The following is a 15,017-nucleotide window of genomic DNA, read 5'->3' as shown; positions in this document are numbered from 1 at the left end:
TGGCTAAAACTGCAGTCACACCTAAAAGGAAATGGTCGTTGAACTTATCTTCAACAGAAAGCTGACATTTGGACACTGGTACTGGATTGGATGTTGGGCACTGGATGGAGTTATGAAAAAGTTTTACAGCATTCTCTGTCTGTGTTTGTGTCCTACTGAACCCAAATATGTCATAGTATCCTCTATCTCAGAAAAATAACAACACAATCACTAAAGACTTCAAGTTCAAATGTTACTATATAGTCATAAGTTTGTGAAATAAAGAAAGTCTTGATTTTAACATGTAAAATATACCATGTAACATGTAAAAAATAGTTTAATTCTGTGTAGGAGTTTTGTGGATACGATGTGGTGACACAGTATGTATGCAGGGGCTACAGTTCACCGTATTAGGTCTAAAAGGTATTCATATTAAAAAATACATTAAGTACGGCATCTAATGCTATTAAAGGTGACAGACAAACAGAACTCCACATGGTAAAAAGGCAACAGTAAAGTCAGACTGATCAGAATATTAATGGCTCCACATCCTCTGATAAAAACTAAAAATAAGTAACTACAGATATGGTGACAGCCGGAGCACACGTGTGTGTTCTCACTGTCTCACACAGCTGGGACTGTTGACTCGACTACCAGGAGAGTTAGGAGACGCTCTTGGCCACAAAACGGAAAGTTGTTAAAACTTGCTTTACAAGATTTGTTTCACTACAGCACTGACAATGATGTAGGTCACTATTAATATTCCATTCTTCAGCCAAATCCTAAAGATCCCCTGATACAGGTACATTTCTATAAAGAAACAGGAAGACAAATACATCAATACATGAGCCAATACATCAAACTACAACTGATTTCTCCTTTCATGCTCTCTGGCTATGGCCAGAGAAGCAACACAACCTGATTAGATCTCAGTCTCTTTTAGAGTTTAAAGCTCACAGTGAGAGAGGAGACTCCTGCACGTCATCCCTGGACACTGTCCTCTAGTGCCCTGCATGCATACTACACAAACTGTCCCGTCCTTTCATCATACAGAAGCAGCTCAGACAAAGAGACATTTGGTGGTTAGTATAAAGAAAATGGTCACAGAATTACAGGAACAACAGAGCTCTCAAAATTCCTTTCAGCTGCACCAGTAAAACACAGGGTCCCAAAGGTGTAATGAATGCTGCTGATGCCAGCAGTCATGACAAAGACTCTGAAATCAATAGTGGATCTAGAGTTCAATACTCCAATAAAAACTGCACAAAACCTACGTTGAAAGCTGTTCTGAATAATTTATATGTTACAAATAAAACCTCTGATATTTTTCAACTCTGTCATCAAAAATAGAAAGCAGAAGTAAGGAATATCTATAATATCTAACATCCACATTTGATATGACTCTGAGAAACAAATGTCCTGTCATACCTGCAGGTTATGTACAGAAGTCCTCTTACTCTGAGTGGGAAGGTTATTATTCACTATAGTTTTCCCTAAAAATAGATGTGCAAACAAGAAACTTCATGTACAAGTAAAAATTAGAAACTAGTATACCAGCCGGTGACGAGTGAGAGAAAAGCTGAAAGAAGAACTGACATGCTGAGTTGGCATTTGTTAGCTCCAACACTGTAGATAACTTTCTGTGCACCCTTCTTCTACTTTACAGGTGTGTTTCTTCAGTCTACTGTATTCATCCTTCAGCTACACAAAAACACAGGACTCCTCCCCCTGACTTAGGGGCATGGCACAGCATTACTCCTGTTGTACTGACAGACAGTTACATTAAAAATATAGACAAAAATTCATTTTCTTGACGAGTTACGGTCTCATTCAGACCAAAACATGGATGACAGATCTGTGTCAGACAAAACAAAATGAATTGGACATCACAGATCTGCAGCGTTATAGTACCAAGACAGCCAGACTAGAAGGAGGAAAGGTTTTTGGGATATTATAAAAAGGGCTCAGCTGATGTGGAATTATATTATATGAAAGACAAGGTCTGACTTTTTGCTATTCAGAACCAAAAAGATATTTAACCTGTCAATGACTAGTGAAATGCACTGATGAAGTATACTCAATGAAAAACATGGCACAGTAAAACATATTAGCACTAGAATTTGATTTAAAAATATTACTCTAATCTGTTGTCGTTATAAAACATGCAAATTAAAACAAGTAACATGCTATCAGTCTGTCTCACAATTCTTTAGAATTATAGCTAATCAATAAATAGAATCAATAAATAGAAAGTTAAAAAGCTGGAAACCCTGATTAGTCTCACTGAATGTCTGCCAACACTGTCTGCCTCTCAAAGTGTCTTCAGCTCGATACCAAATGGACACGTCTACATTTAATGTGACGGAAAGCTGCAGCTTCAGCTTCACAAGACAAACTAACTATTATGGCAGCGATTCAAAGACCCAGCAGGGATACTGTAGCCCTCGGCTGTTACATCCCTTCAGGCTCTAGGATTCTGCTCAGGCCCAGAGGCACTACAGCGAGGAAGAGGAGGGACGTCTCAACCTCAAGAGAAACCCGGAAGCACTTAGAGTCATACAGTCCTAAACTGCTCTGGTGTGTGCAGAGACAACAACACCCAGTCACAAGAGACTGCTGCAGTACCCCACCCCATCAGATCAATAATATCACAGACAACCAGAGAGAGTGAGGAGGAGGTAGGAGGACCTGCAGAACAAGACTACATTTTTGGAGACAAATGCAGATATAGAGAGAATCCTGAGAATGTAAAGTTTGTGACATATGGTCTGAACAAGATGGCAACCCATTTGAGTCATCTTCAAAAATTATGCTTCCATGGAAACAAGAAAAAAAAGCTCTTTTATGGTTGATGCCACTGCAAAGTTTAGTGAAGCTAGAATTTGGTCTGGACAAAAAAATATAGATGAATGGACAAACTGGCAACTGTACCACTGTTGGGAGTAAACAATACGGATAATCATTTACTGGAATGCCATAAAATACAGTACGTTCCTCTGGATGATGACATCAGCTTGTTGATGAGATGTTGTGCTGAGTTCAGCTGAGGATCACCACAGGCATTAGTGTCAGTTTGGCAGTATGGATAGAGGCAGTGGGACATAAAGAAATGTGAACAAGACGTTAAATGGTCTCATTCATTCGGATTAAATATTTTTCTGATCCATGGATAATAACAGCGTGTGAAGACAATATAAATACCTTTATCTACGGTACCAATAACAGCCACGAGGCTAAAGTTAAAGATGACTTTGTTGATGACGATGTCATCTATGGTATTTATTTTTGATGTCAGAACCCCCTGAAACAGTAAAGGTGAATCTCTACGGAGGTAAAAGTGTAGGTGCGGTCAGGATCGACAGAGCTTCGCACTAGACTGAATGCCATTCTAATTATATGAATGGGCTGTGGACAAGAATAGAGTCGTGTTTACAACCAAAGAAAACAACCAAAGAAAACACAATTCCAGCATTGTTAGAAACAATGCTCATAAACAGATGCTAAGGCTGCACATCAATATATAGGTAACATGGAAGTATAAGAACAAAAAATGGTAATACTGGTCTGCAAACACCAAGACATCCCCTGCACACCTTCATACGACTTCTCCTCCTGCCAGGGTATGAGCACCAAAGACTACGCTCTGTTACGCTCTCAACATACTGGTCTACTGGTGGTTCCTTGAATCTACCTTAAAACATTTCTTTTTCAGAAAATTTACAATTAGGCTGGTAAGGTATTAGCTATAGACCTACACTGCTGGAGACTCAACATCCAGACGCACTGAGCTCCTCTCTCCTCCTTTCTTCTCTCTGACCCTCTCTGTTACTCCTCTTTGACCTCTCTCTCCTAGTCTCTAATCACACCTTACTAACTTTATGCCCTCACAGGTTTTCTCCTCATCCACCCATCCTCTGTGGACCTGCTCCTCTAAGCCCACCAGTATCACCCCTCATCTATCCATCAGCTGAGGGTCTTGCTTCCTTTCTTCCTCCGTGCCACCATACAGTCACCCATGCAGCTGTAATTGTGCTTTTAATCAGCCAACTACATGATGAGGAACATGTATAGAAGACAACAGCCCAGGTGTCGGTGAACGCAGCCTGACTTTTCCGTCCCCATTTCAGCGCCTGCATCAAATCCTCTAACCATAACCATAAAGACATCGAGTCTATCTGGCTTATCTGCCACTCTTTCTCTCTGTCTCTCTTTCTCTTACCCTGGCCTTATCTTCATTGATTTCTTTTCCACCCAATCAGTCAAGGCAGATGGTCCCCCACCAGAGTCTGGGTCCTGGCCTGAGTTTCTTCCTCAATGAAGGCGTTTTTCCATGCCGCTGTCACTTTTGCTTGCTCTGGAGGATTCAGTTGGGGTTCTCTGTCTGTTAAAGCGCTTTGAAATGTCTGTTGACGTGATTAAGCATTTTATAAATAAAACTTGATTGATTGATTGATTGATAGATTGATTGATTTCATAAGAAATCATGTCACTCTATTATAGGAGGATATATCAGGAGGATATAAAGAGAAAGACCAGACTCCTCAACCTCCACGTTCTTCAGGGGTGATTGCTTTACCTGCTATGCGGAAGACGGCTCTCTCTGCTGGGTCCAGAACATCTCCAGAAGCTGACTTGGAGCGCTTCATGCGATGGTGCTTTGGAAGGTTCCAGGGCAGCGTGTCTCCAGGGGACGGTGAGTAACTCATTGAGAGTAGACCGCTGGAGCCCTCTTCTGATGCTGCCCTGACCAGAGGCCTCCTCATGGGCTTGTCCTTCACCTCGGCCATCGTCTGGGTGGGAGTAGAGAGCAGAGAAGGAGACACATTAAAAAACAGCTCAGAACAATTACAGAGATAGGGCAATAGGGTACTCATCCATCCATCCATCCATCCATCCATGCATCCATCCACCCACCCCAAGAGGACATGGAACCATCACACAGAGACGCCTCAGGTCAGGATGTAAACCCTCCTGCCTGCTAGAAGGTCTCCGCCGTTGTGTGTGTAGGAGGTTTGTGAGCTCCTGTAGTTGTGGGAGCTGTGATGTCCAGGACAACTCCTGTTCTCATTAGAGGGAACACAGTAACAACAATTAATCTGTCACAAATGAGGTGCGACCACTCAGCCGGCGCAGCCCTTCTACATTCATCCTGTCTGCTTCCTGTTATTCTATTGTACTGAAATCAGCTGCAATTCACATAGAAGACCTTCATGAGTCCATGAGTGAGGAGAATGAAGTGTAAAACAATCTAAAATAATTGTTTTCACCCATATCTGGGAAAAAAGGCCCAAATTTAATCTTATTTACTATTGTGCTCGTCATTGCTGATTGATCAGCAGTGTACTGATGACTAATTGAAATCCAACCCTCTTCATTCACTCTTCATCTTCCTGAAATCTGACCTGATTGATGCTGAATTTTCTCCTATCAATGAACGTTTGTTGATTCAGGACAACTTCAAAAGGGTTGTCCTACTGGTAGGAGCTCGACAACGAGCGTTTGGAAGCTGGGCAGAGCCCAATAAGCGCTGTGGCGTTGCTGTGCTGGAATTCAAACACCTGCCCTACATAATATTTCAGGAACATAAGGATGACACTTATAGTTTAATAAACTTTCAGGATACTATTGTCTCTTATTTATTCTTAATGAATTAAATGTAAATTAAATATAGATGTAATGTAAATATTTTCAGACTGTTTCCACAAAGTTTAACCTTACAAAATAATTCTATCATGAGAATATAATTGGGCTCTATAATTGGGTTTCCCCCTACCTCACGCCCCAAGACAGCTGGGATAGGCTGATACCCATGACCTGCGCAAGCGGTAATGGGTAGCACCACCCTAGGGGGGGTGCAGGGCGATGCCGGGGGGGCACGTGTGACCCTGGGGAACATGATTTTTTTTCCTTACTAGAATAAAAATGTAATTGCACATCCACTACAGTAGTTGGCAGTGGTGCTCTCATTGTCAGGGTGCACAGGGAGTGTATTCGCTCTACGGTGTAGGGGTTTGGAGTTATGAAGTGCCGTAAACAAACCTTCAAGAGACAACATGAAAAAAAAATTTAACTGAAAGGCGAAGAGAGACGAAAATATTGAGACCAAAGAAAGTCACCCGAAAGCTAAGATGAGGAACTATGAAGAAGCGTCTGTAGCACTGGACTCCACTACGACTACAGACTGGTGTGTTTACTCTGTCTAATAATGCTGGCAGCGGACAGCATGAAGCCTGATGAATTAAGATTCCACTTAAAGACATTACACCCCAATCACACTGACAAGTTGCTGGAGTTTTTTCAGCGAAAACTATTGCCAGCAATCATCCCACTTTGTGAATGCAACTTCAGTAAACCAGCAGTTTGGTATGCATCATATCAGGTGGTGTACCAAACTGCTCAGTGCAAAAAGCCCCCACCGTAGTAGAGGAGCTGAAGCATTGATCAGGAGCTGAAAGTTCATTATCATGCTTCAAACCTCGCTTTGAAAAGCTGTGACCGCCTAAATGAGCTCATTGTAGTCGTTAATCCTGACTTCCTCATTTTGATTAAAAAAAGAAAGAAAAAATCTGCACAAATAGTTTTATTCATTTTTGGTTTGTAGTTTAAGGGGTTTTGTATGTTGTGCTCGTCACTTAATGTTCCTGAACCGAATTTGAATTTTTTTTTTATTATTTAATGATTTCATTTAATTTTTCAGTGTCAAATGATGCAATAAGTTGGTCAAGAATGTTTACAGTTTAAACAAGGTTTCTTTTAATTTCACACAAATTAATGCACTTAAAATCTTTTCTGGTATAGACTAAAAAATAATGTTCATAAAAGTATTATGTGTTATTAATTGAACTACCGGTACATTTATTTTTTGTTTTCTTTAATGTTAATAAGGATACGATGTTGTACTTATAACCATTTTATAGACAGAAGCACTGCTTTAGAGGATTAAAAAAGATCCCTGGGTTTCAAAGGATCTCCAGAAACATGATCAATAATTTAACATAATATGTGATTACTTAGATCATGGGCTTCACAAACATCTAAATCTACTTGTTAAATTCTCCTCAGATCATAGACTGGAGAAAAACTCTTATCAAATGGAGTTCTCATCAATTTGGGGGAGTCTGACGTGAATGAGCCCCTGATCTCCAGGATCGTCCTGATACCTGAAGTGTCTCTGGTCCACAGAGCTGCCGTGTGCAGCAGAGCAGGTGCTGCTGACTCACTGCACAACGTCACCACACTCCATCTTCCTTTTCCGCTGAATCACTATCCAGCCCACAGGATGCTCTCTGCAGACACTGCCTCTCTGATTGGACCAGAGCACACAGGACCAAACTCACCAAATACAGTTCACATTCAGGTTAGGATTCACCTAAATTTTTGCTTTCTCACTGTTTTCTATATCTATTTATTTATTTAACTTACATAATAATTAAACTCTATTTAATTCAGGCAGCTCAATGCAGAGCACATTTTCAGCTCCAGCAAGCAGCTGTGTACTCAAACTAGTTGGAAGTTTTCTTTTCAGTGCTTTTGATTTGTCTGGTTATAACCTGATCAGATTATAATGACTTCCCTCATTATAAAGTCAAAGTGCTCACATTGATGCCTCTACAGATGGAGCATCAACATGTTATAATGTCCTGTGTTCCTTAGTCGGCCGACTTAAAGGAAGACATTTCTAACTGGCCATCATTGGATGAATCGGCCATCACTGCTGCTCCTTTGCCTTTCTCTGAATGTATTAATATTCCACCTGGGAGCATTGATCTGCTCTGGAGTCCAGTCTGCTGCTTGTTCTCTCAGACAGTAAGAACTCCTCTGACATCATCCTGTTGGTCCCACCGCCTCTGACACATTACTATTCAGTGTTGCTCCGCTTTCTCAGATGGCCCAAACAGAATCCAGGCGTCAGGGTGACCCGTAGTTACCAGGCAACCTTGTGGACTGTTGGAGAGCATGCTGCTGGAGCTGCTTGGAAAACAAAGTTGTGCGTGTTTGCGTGACAGAGAGAGTTGGTGTGAATGTGGTGGTTGAACCTCACTAACAGCTGACTGAGACTCCCCCCTGCTCCACACTGTAAACAACCCCTGACTGGTACTGGTACTGGTACTGGTACTGGTACTGGATCTGATCAGCATCACTTCACAGTCATTTCTGGATCCTTCCCAGAAAACTTGATCTCACATCTGACCGTCTGATCTGATCTGATCTGATCTGATCTGATCTGATCTGATCTGATCTGATCTGCACTGCGTCGCCACACCTGAAATCAGGCTCTTCGACCTGAGACGACACCTGATTGGTTCACCCGCAGCTCGGCAGGTTCACATGACGCGCAAACAGCATCCCAGTTTGTCATCACTGATACAGGTCATATCATTTCTAGAGAGCAGCTTTTGGAAAAATGCTCCAAATCATCAGCGATGGCTGTGCGTCAAAACGTGAACAACAAATAAACCGCAGTCCCGGTTTACTCACACCAACAATATCCAGGATTGCTGCCGATGCGGCTCCAAGTGATGCTTCTCTAAATCCCCTTTATGCAGTGGTTCGGTCGGAGGATGGGTCTCCGTTCTGATCGGCTCTGGCCGGTGGAGCTGTCAGCCTCCGCCGCAGCGGAGTCGCGCCTGCGTCCTGGAGTCTCCTGCGGGAAGTTTTTACCCGGTCGGACCCGGACTGGTCCGGGCTGCAGGTCAGTGGAAGAATCTGCCCCCCCCCGCCCCCCCACAGCCTGCGTGACATTACAGCTCCGACATGAGCACGAAGGAACTGTCGTTAAGCAGCAGGCACGCACAAGGAAGCAGGATGATGATGATGGTGATGATGATGATGATGATGATGATGATGATGATGATGATGATGATGATGATGCCTGTTTATTATCAGGCTTTCAGGGTTTTTACAAGCAGCAATCAGTAAGATTTTGGTCGTAATCCAGATTATCATCTCAATCCAGATTTTTTTTTTCAAGTGGTTCCTGAAATTTTAGGAATATGTGTGATAGTAGGGTAATACTAGGTAATCCTGGGTAATACTAGGTCAAAAATCACAAATTAACATTCCTATGAGCTCTACAACACATTACAAGCTGATGTGTTGCTGATCCAGGCAAGATTCTGGATTGGGTGATCCAAAATGTAAAGTTTTTTTTAAAAAGCACAATATTAGTTTAAAAAAAAAAAAAACAGTACAGTCAGTCTTCAACATACAAACAAAATTGGTTCTGAGAGGTTGTTCATAAATTGAAATGTTCGTAAATTGTTGTTTATTAAATTTCAATCTATAATGGCAATTTGAGGTCATCTAAATGTAATTACCACTCTAAATACGAAAGTACTATTCCCAAAGACTTACCAGAAAAAAATTACGGGACCTAACAAGAACACATAATAAGCCATAACAACCTGAGATATTAACCATCATTTGCCTCAGAAATATAACCTTAAGAAGTCAAGTTTTTGAAAGCTTTTTTAAAGGCAGATGGAGTTCCTAGACTCCTAACTTCGTTGTCCAGTTTGTTCCAAAGTTTGACTCCAGTAAAAGAAAACGAAAATGTTTCTAGTGTAGTTCTTGATTTCTTCTGTAAAAACGCTCTGGTTCCTCTCAGTTGGTAGCTGGATTCGTTATTCTGAATTTGTGCTAATATATTTTGTGGTAAACAATTATTGGCTGCTTTATACATGATTCGAGCAGTTTTGTAGCTTATGATGTCATGTATTTCCAGTAGTTTAGATTTAATGAATAATTGATTTGTGTGAGCTCTATAATGTTCATTGTGAATAATTCTTATGGCTCTTTTCTGGATCAAAAATAAAGGTTGTAAACCACTTTTATATGTGTTTAAAAAGGACGTGAAACAGATTTGAAATGCCTGCAAATACAACATCATTGGACGTGAGCCCTGTTCCTTATAGTCTTTGTACTAACCAATAACTAATAATAACCAAATAATTATGTCACAAGTATACACTTAAGATCAAAATTCCTCTGTGCATTAATTATTAAATTGTTTAAAATTAATATTATCATTATTGTCAGGAATTTTTTCCGTACCGTGACCTTTAAATGTAGTTATCCAGAAATGACAGTGACTATGGGAGAATGCTGGAAGTGACAGCGACATGCTCTGTATTTGTGTCGTCTGTTGACTTTTGATGCACTTTTGATGATGTGTTTGTCCTGTTGCTCCAAACTGAGTCCTCAGAGGTCCTAGTGGGTCTAATTAAAATAATGTCATGCTGAGCTGTTACATAACACCATTTGTGTGGTCATACCAGTCTCCCATTTGAAGAATGCATCAATGGGGTGGGGGGGGGGTGGACTCAGACTGAACTAGTATTCCTTCATTATGTGTGCCATCCATTCTGAATGCCAGCTCTGTTCTCATTGTGCTAAACAGTCAATCTGATCAACTATTGCTTCATGCAGATGGAGAGCAGCAGAGCTCTGAGATTGAGGGATAATCCAGGTCAGTTTCTACTGGAATTACTAGTTTCATGACTAAAGACTGTTTTAATAAGTTACTGCCAAACACATTCATTCAACAATGTTCACCCAGCAGTCAAAGACAGTTCAGTTCATTAAAAACTGCTAATACTAAACTATAGATTTATTCTGTCACAAGTCCTTAAGCAACAAAGCAAAACAAAGTAGACCAGGAAAATGGACTTCCTGATTGCAAAATGAAAGCAGAAAAAGGGTGAGCATAAAACAAATTTAACACATATATGGATAGATCCTCTCCCAGGTGCTTCTTGCCCAATCCTTTGATCAAAATCTGTTAATTAATGTATTATTGATTTTTTTTTTTTAAAGTTAAATAACTCTGAATATATTACAAACATTACAGTTGCACAGAAAAAATGTTGGCTTGTTGCTCTGTTTTATATCCTTTCAATTTGTCTGATTATGTAACCCACATAACTTGATCAATCAACAATCCAAGTGGATCAAAACAACGTTGGAACATTAACTTTGTCCAAAATGTTTTTGTCAAAGTTAAAATGGGCTCAATTCCTGCATTGTGTGAAATGTAGTTTTTGGTCAAAGCACACTTTTGACCAAAACGATGTAGCCAGATCAGATGGCTGCTTTCCTTTTTTTTCTTGGGAAATTTTGGCATTACCGATCACTTTCATTAATTAAATTGGAATTTGGGTTATTTTCTCATGAATCTTCACAATTTTCCCTTTTGAACGAGTGGAGGCCCCTGTTGGCCAGGAGTGGAAATGCAGGTTTAGAGTGTAGCCACATTGATTCGACTCATTACACTCTATGAACAGGAACTGTGCTGCGGATGCGAGTTGTGGTCATGGTTACCATCTCTAAGCACTGATGGACTCGTCACTGATGGCTGACAACATTCAACTGGTGAACAAACGTAGGAAAATATTTGAGAAAGTTTAAAAATCCCAGTTCAGTGTTTCCAGGGGGGATTGACTGAATCAATATTCGCTTTATTTTGCAAGAGTGTCAATATATAATAGACATCCATTTATGTGAACCAACCTTATGACAAATTATGTTTTAAAAATCACAACCATCACTGCTGAGTGAATTGAAAGAGTTAAATTCAATATATATCACTTATTGGTTCTCACTGGGAGTGAGACTTGATAATCATCCTTACACTTTATTCTGAAGTCAGATCACACAACATCAGCTTGAAATGCTGGGAAACAAGACTTTTGAAGACATATGTTGGAAGGTCGTTCCTCACCTTCTGTGATTTCACTGCAGCCACGGTCGTCAGTCCAGCTTTAAGAGGCCGTCTGTTGCGTTTCCTCACCGCCGGACACGATTCTTTTTGTCTAACTTCATCAGACTGTAAAGGAGCTGCTGGCTTCTCTTTGGGCTTTTTCTTCCTCTGAAATGACACAGTGGTTTTAGTTGTTTGACGTTATTATAGTAGAATCAGAGCGGTGCTGTCTCTACATGAAGTGGTTCCTTCTCTGAGATGTAGATGTTTTGGGTTTTTTTATTGTAAAGGTTATTCTCAGTAATAAAGTCAGCACATAAAATAACAGGCATCCAATCCACTATTTGACTTGGAAACAGTTTTTATTTCCAAATCCAGCCTTCTTTTTCTAAAAGAAGGCTCTCTATGCAATTGTGGAAACAACCACTCTTGATATTTGGCATGTTCAGAATGAACTGGACAAAAGTTTCTTTATTCGGGGGCCATTGGTTGTGATTGGTGCCATCAATAGACAAACACACATTCTTTTCCTATTGATTAATGTACGACTACATCAAATTATTCTTTCAGACATAAGGGAATAATCACATGGAGCATGTGTGGAACTTCAAAACAATTCTGATCACCAGTTATATTATGACAATGTTTTATTTGTTCTATATTTTATCATTTTAAATGCTAAGACAGAGTTCTTTCGTTGCCCAAAGCTATTAATGTGTTTGTCATCCATCAGAAGGCTCATTCCTTCGGGATGAATGAAACTCTTCCTCATCTCCTCATGCGCTCATTAGTTAAGACATTAGAGGTATGCCGTTATTTGAAAGGCCTGATTGTAGAGTCTTTTCTTTGCAGGGAATTCAACTTGGCAAAATGTGTGACATTTGCAATGTCAAAACTTGAACAATGTCTTTCATTCACTTCCTGAAAATGAGTTGCAATCACAATGACATATTTGCATATCACAGAACATGGAAGACATAAATGCTGGGCCTCTCAGCTCCGCTGTAACCTCTGGATTTCCAGCAGGATTGTCACAATGGGAATATTTGTGCTCCTGTTTGCCTGATGAAGACGTTACTGCATGAAAATGAATGTGGTTTGAGTGTTAACCCCCTTTGACAGACAAAGAAGTGCTTATAGTACACATAACAGAATACTGGGCTATCAGGGTCCTATGAATTTTTTCAGTGATATAAATTTGTTTTCCCTTGTATCTGTTTGTTTGTTTGTTTGTTTGTATATTTACAGGAATACTAAAGAAGTAACAAACTGATTCAGTGTAATGTACAGTGGAATACAGGTGTCTCCTGCTTTTAGTCTTTCTCTGTGTAAAACTCTTCTCCAGAGGGAGACCTCACACTTCTTGTCCTCGCTGGATGCTGCCATAGGAAATGGACCTTTGTTGGTGTGTCTGTACCTCACAGACAAAGGACTTCACTCATGAAGCTGTTTCAGCGAGATCCCCAAACCTATCACACACCATCGGCACACAGTGCTTCCAACAACACCCAAAACCATTGCGCCAAAACACGACAAGCAACTCCAGAGCAGCTCCTCATTTCTCATGAGCCGACTTCCAGTATATTTAGAAATGGAACGGGACACGTGTCAAAAGCTGCAGCTGCTGCAAGGTTGTATTACAGTCCATAGATTACATAAGAATCACACCAACCACATCCTCTGAAGGGATTGGACTCATGGCCTAAACTGGTGTTCGTCAGGTTGTAGAAAAGTCACCAATGTTGAATGTTGAGGGGAAAAAAGGCCTTTGTTTGCCCCAGCAAATGTCACTTCCTCTTAATTTTTTATTTTTATTTTTTCCTAGATTAGTCTGACTGACATTTCAAATTTAAAATGTTTCAAACAGTATTTCCATTTTAATCGTTCTTTTAAAGAACGTAAGAGTGCTTGGCGATGATTGGAATTAGTTTGTTCATGTAAATGCTGACCTGCTTGAAGAACTCAAGATGCGTCTTAATTTTAAAACACATGAAGGAGGGAACGTATCGATGCTCAATGGATTCTAGCTGTCAGGAAGGACGACTCATACATAATGACTCATCCCATTCTGTATGACAATTAAAATAACTTTAAATTTTGTCTAACAGTGTGGAAGAAAACTAGAGCGACGTGTTGCTAGTGTGTGGTAATGATAATATTAATATGAAATGAGGAACTTGTCAAACTTGCTTTGTGCCCCCTGTCATCTGCTGGCTGGTTGAAAGTGACTGAACCAAACCAAAGAGCAGTGAAGGAGGACCCCTGAAGTCTGAACCAGGCATTACAACTTTGAGGGGTTCACATTTTGGTGCGACTGAGAATGAATGACTTTGCTCTCATGAGACAGGTTTTCTCACCTGAGTTGACGCTTTGGAGTTGGACTGTTTCACCATCACTGCATGAAGAAGAAGAGGAACAAATGAAATGTGCAGTAGATCACAGCAGAATCAGTTTCAGTGCATGTATCCACAGTGACATGGAGGTCACAAGGACATTGGAAATCAGTGTAACTGCATGTTGACCCCTTCAGGTCAAATACGTACATTCATCTGGAGTGTCTTTGTTAATTATGGAATTTCATATTTTTAGCTGAATGAAGAGTGTGCCTAAGGTTTCTCACAGCAAGTCTCATGACTGTAGATACTTTATGGCACAAATGACTATGAAAAACCTATTGTATCCCCCACATAGGAATAAAAATAACAGCTCGACCATAAAATAGAGTTCCACATGAGCTGGCTGTTCCTGGAAAATGTGGATACTGCAGTCTTGGAAAGGAAACTAACATTTTACAATTACTGGATTTGGAAAAAATATATCCCACTGAGTTTTCACGAGTAAAACTGAACTTGAGTTGAAGTTTAAAAACGTTGTGACCAATCACAGGCCTCCACACAACCACAGGAGGGAGTGGTCAAGGTCCACCTACCAGCCAGGTACTTCTCCAGAGATGGTGAGGAGCTCTGGTTCCAGCTGTGGCAGGAGCAGAAGAGGAGCCAGACCAGGAGGGTGGCCAGAACCAGAGCGAGGACCCAGAGGAGCCCGGCCACAGCCGGGTCAGCGTCGGCCCAGGCCGACAGGATATCCATGTCGAAGGCTGCTCAACTCACAAGTGGAGCCTTGGTGTCTAGTCAGTCTGAATCTCAGAGTGTGACTGCAGCAGATCCTCTGAGTGGGTAGCGGTGGGCCGGTTTGCGTCCTCGGAGGGCAGCCAGAGCAGCAGCAGCAGGAAGATGCAGTCGGAACAGCAGCAACCACAGATGGATACCAGCTGTTTCTGTACGAGTCCTGCTCAGACCTCAGCCCACAACAGCTTAGTGTGTAACCATGTGTGTGTGTT

At 40.9% G+C, this 15,017-nt stretch overlaps 1 protein-coding gene across 1 annotated transcript; it reads right to left on the bottom strand.

The window, feature by feature from the left end:
• Positions 1-4,238: 4,238 nt before the first annotated feature.
• LOC137607778 (uncharacterized) lies at positions 4,239-14,955 on the bottom strand. The gene is made up of 5 exons (XM_068333745.1): positions 14,607-14,955; positions 14,035-14,072; positions 11,699-11,845; positions 4,556-4,769; positions 4,239-4,360 (listed from the first exon to the last, which is right to left on the bottom strand). The coding sequence occupies exons 1-5, from the start codon at positions 14,764-14,766 to the stop codon at positions 4,239-4,241; spliced, it is 681 nt and encodes a 226-aa protein (XP_068189846.1). The 5' UTR covers positions 14,767-14,955.
• Positions 14,956-15,017: the final 62 nt, after the last annotated feature.

Source organism: Antennarius striatus, chromosome 14 (assembly GCF_040054535.1).
Source record: "Antennarius striatus isolate MH-2024 chromosome 14, ASM4005453v1, whole genome shotgun sequence".
Lineage (NCBI taxonomy): Eukaryota > Metazoa > Chordata > Actinopteri > Lophiiformes > Antennariidae > Antennarius > Antennarius striatus.
This window is presented reverse-complemented; position numbering and strand designations above follow the sequence as displayed.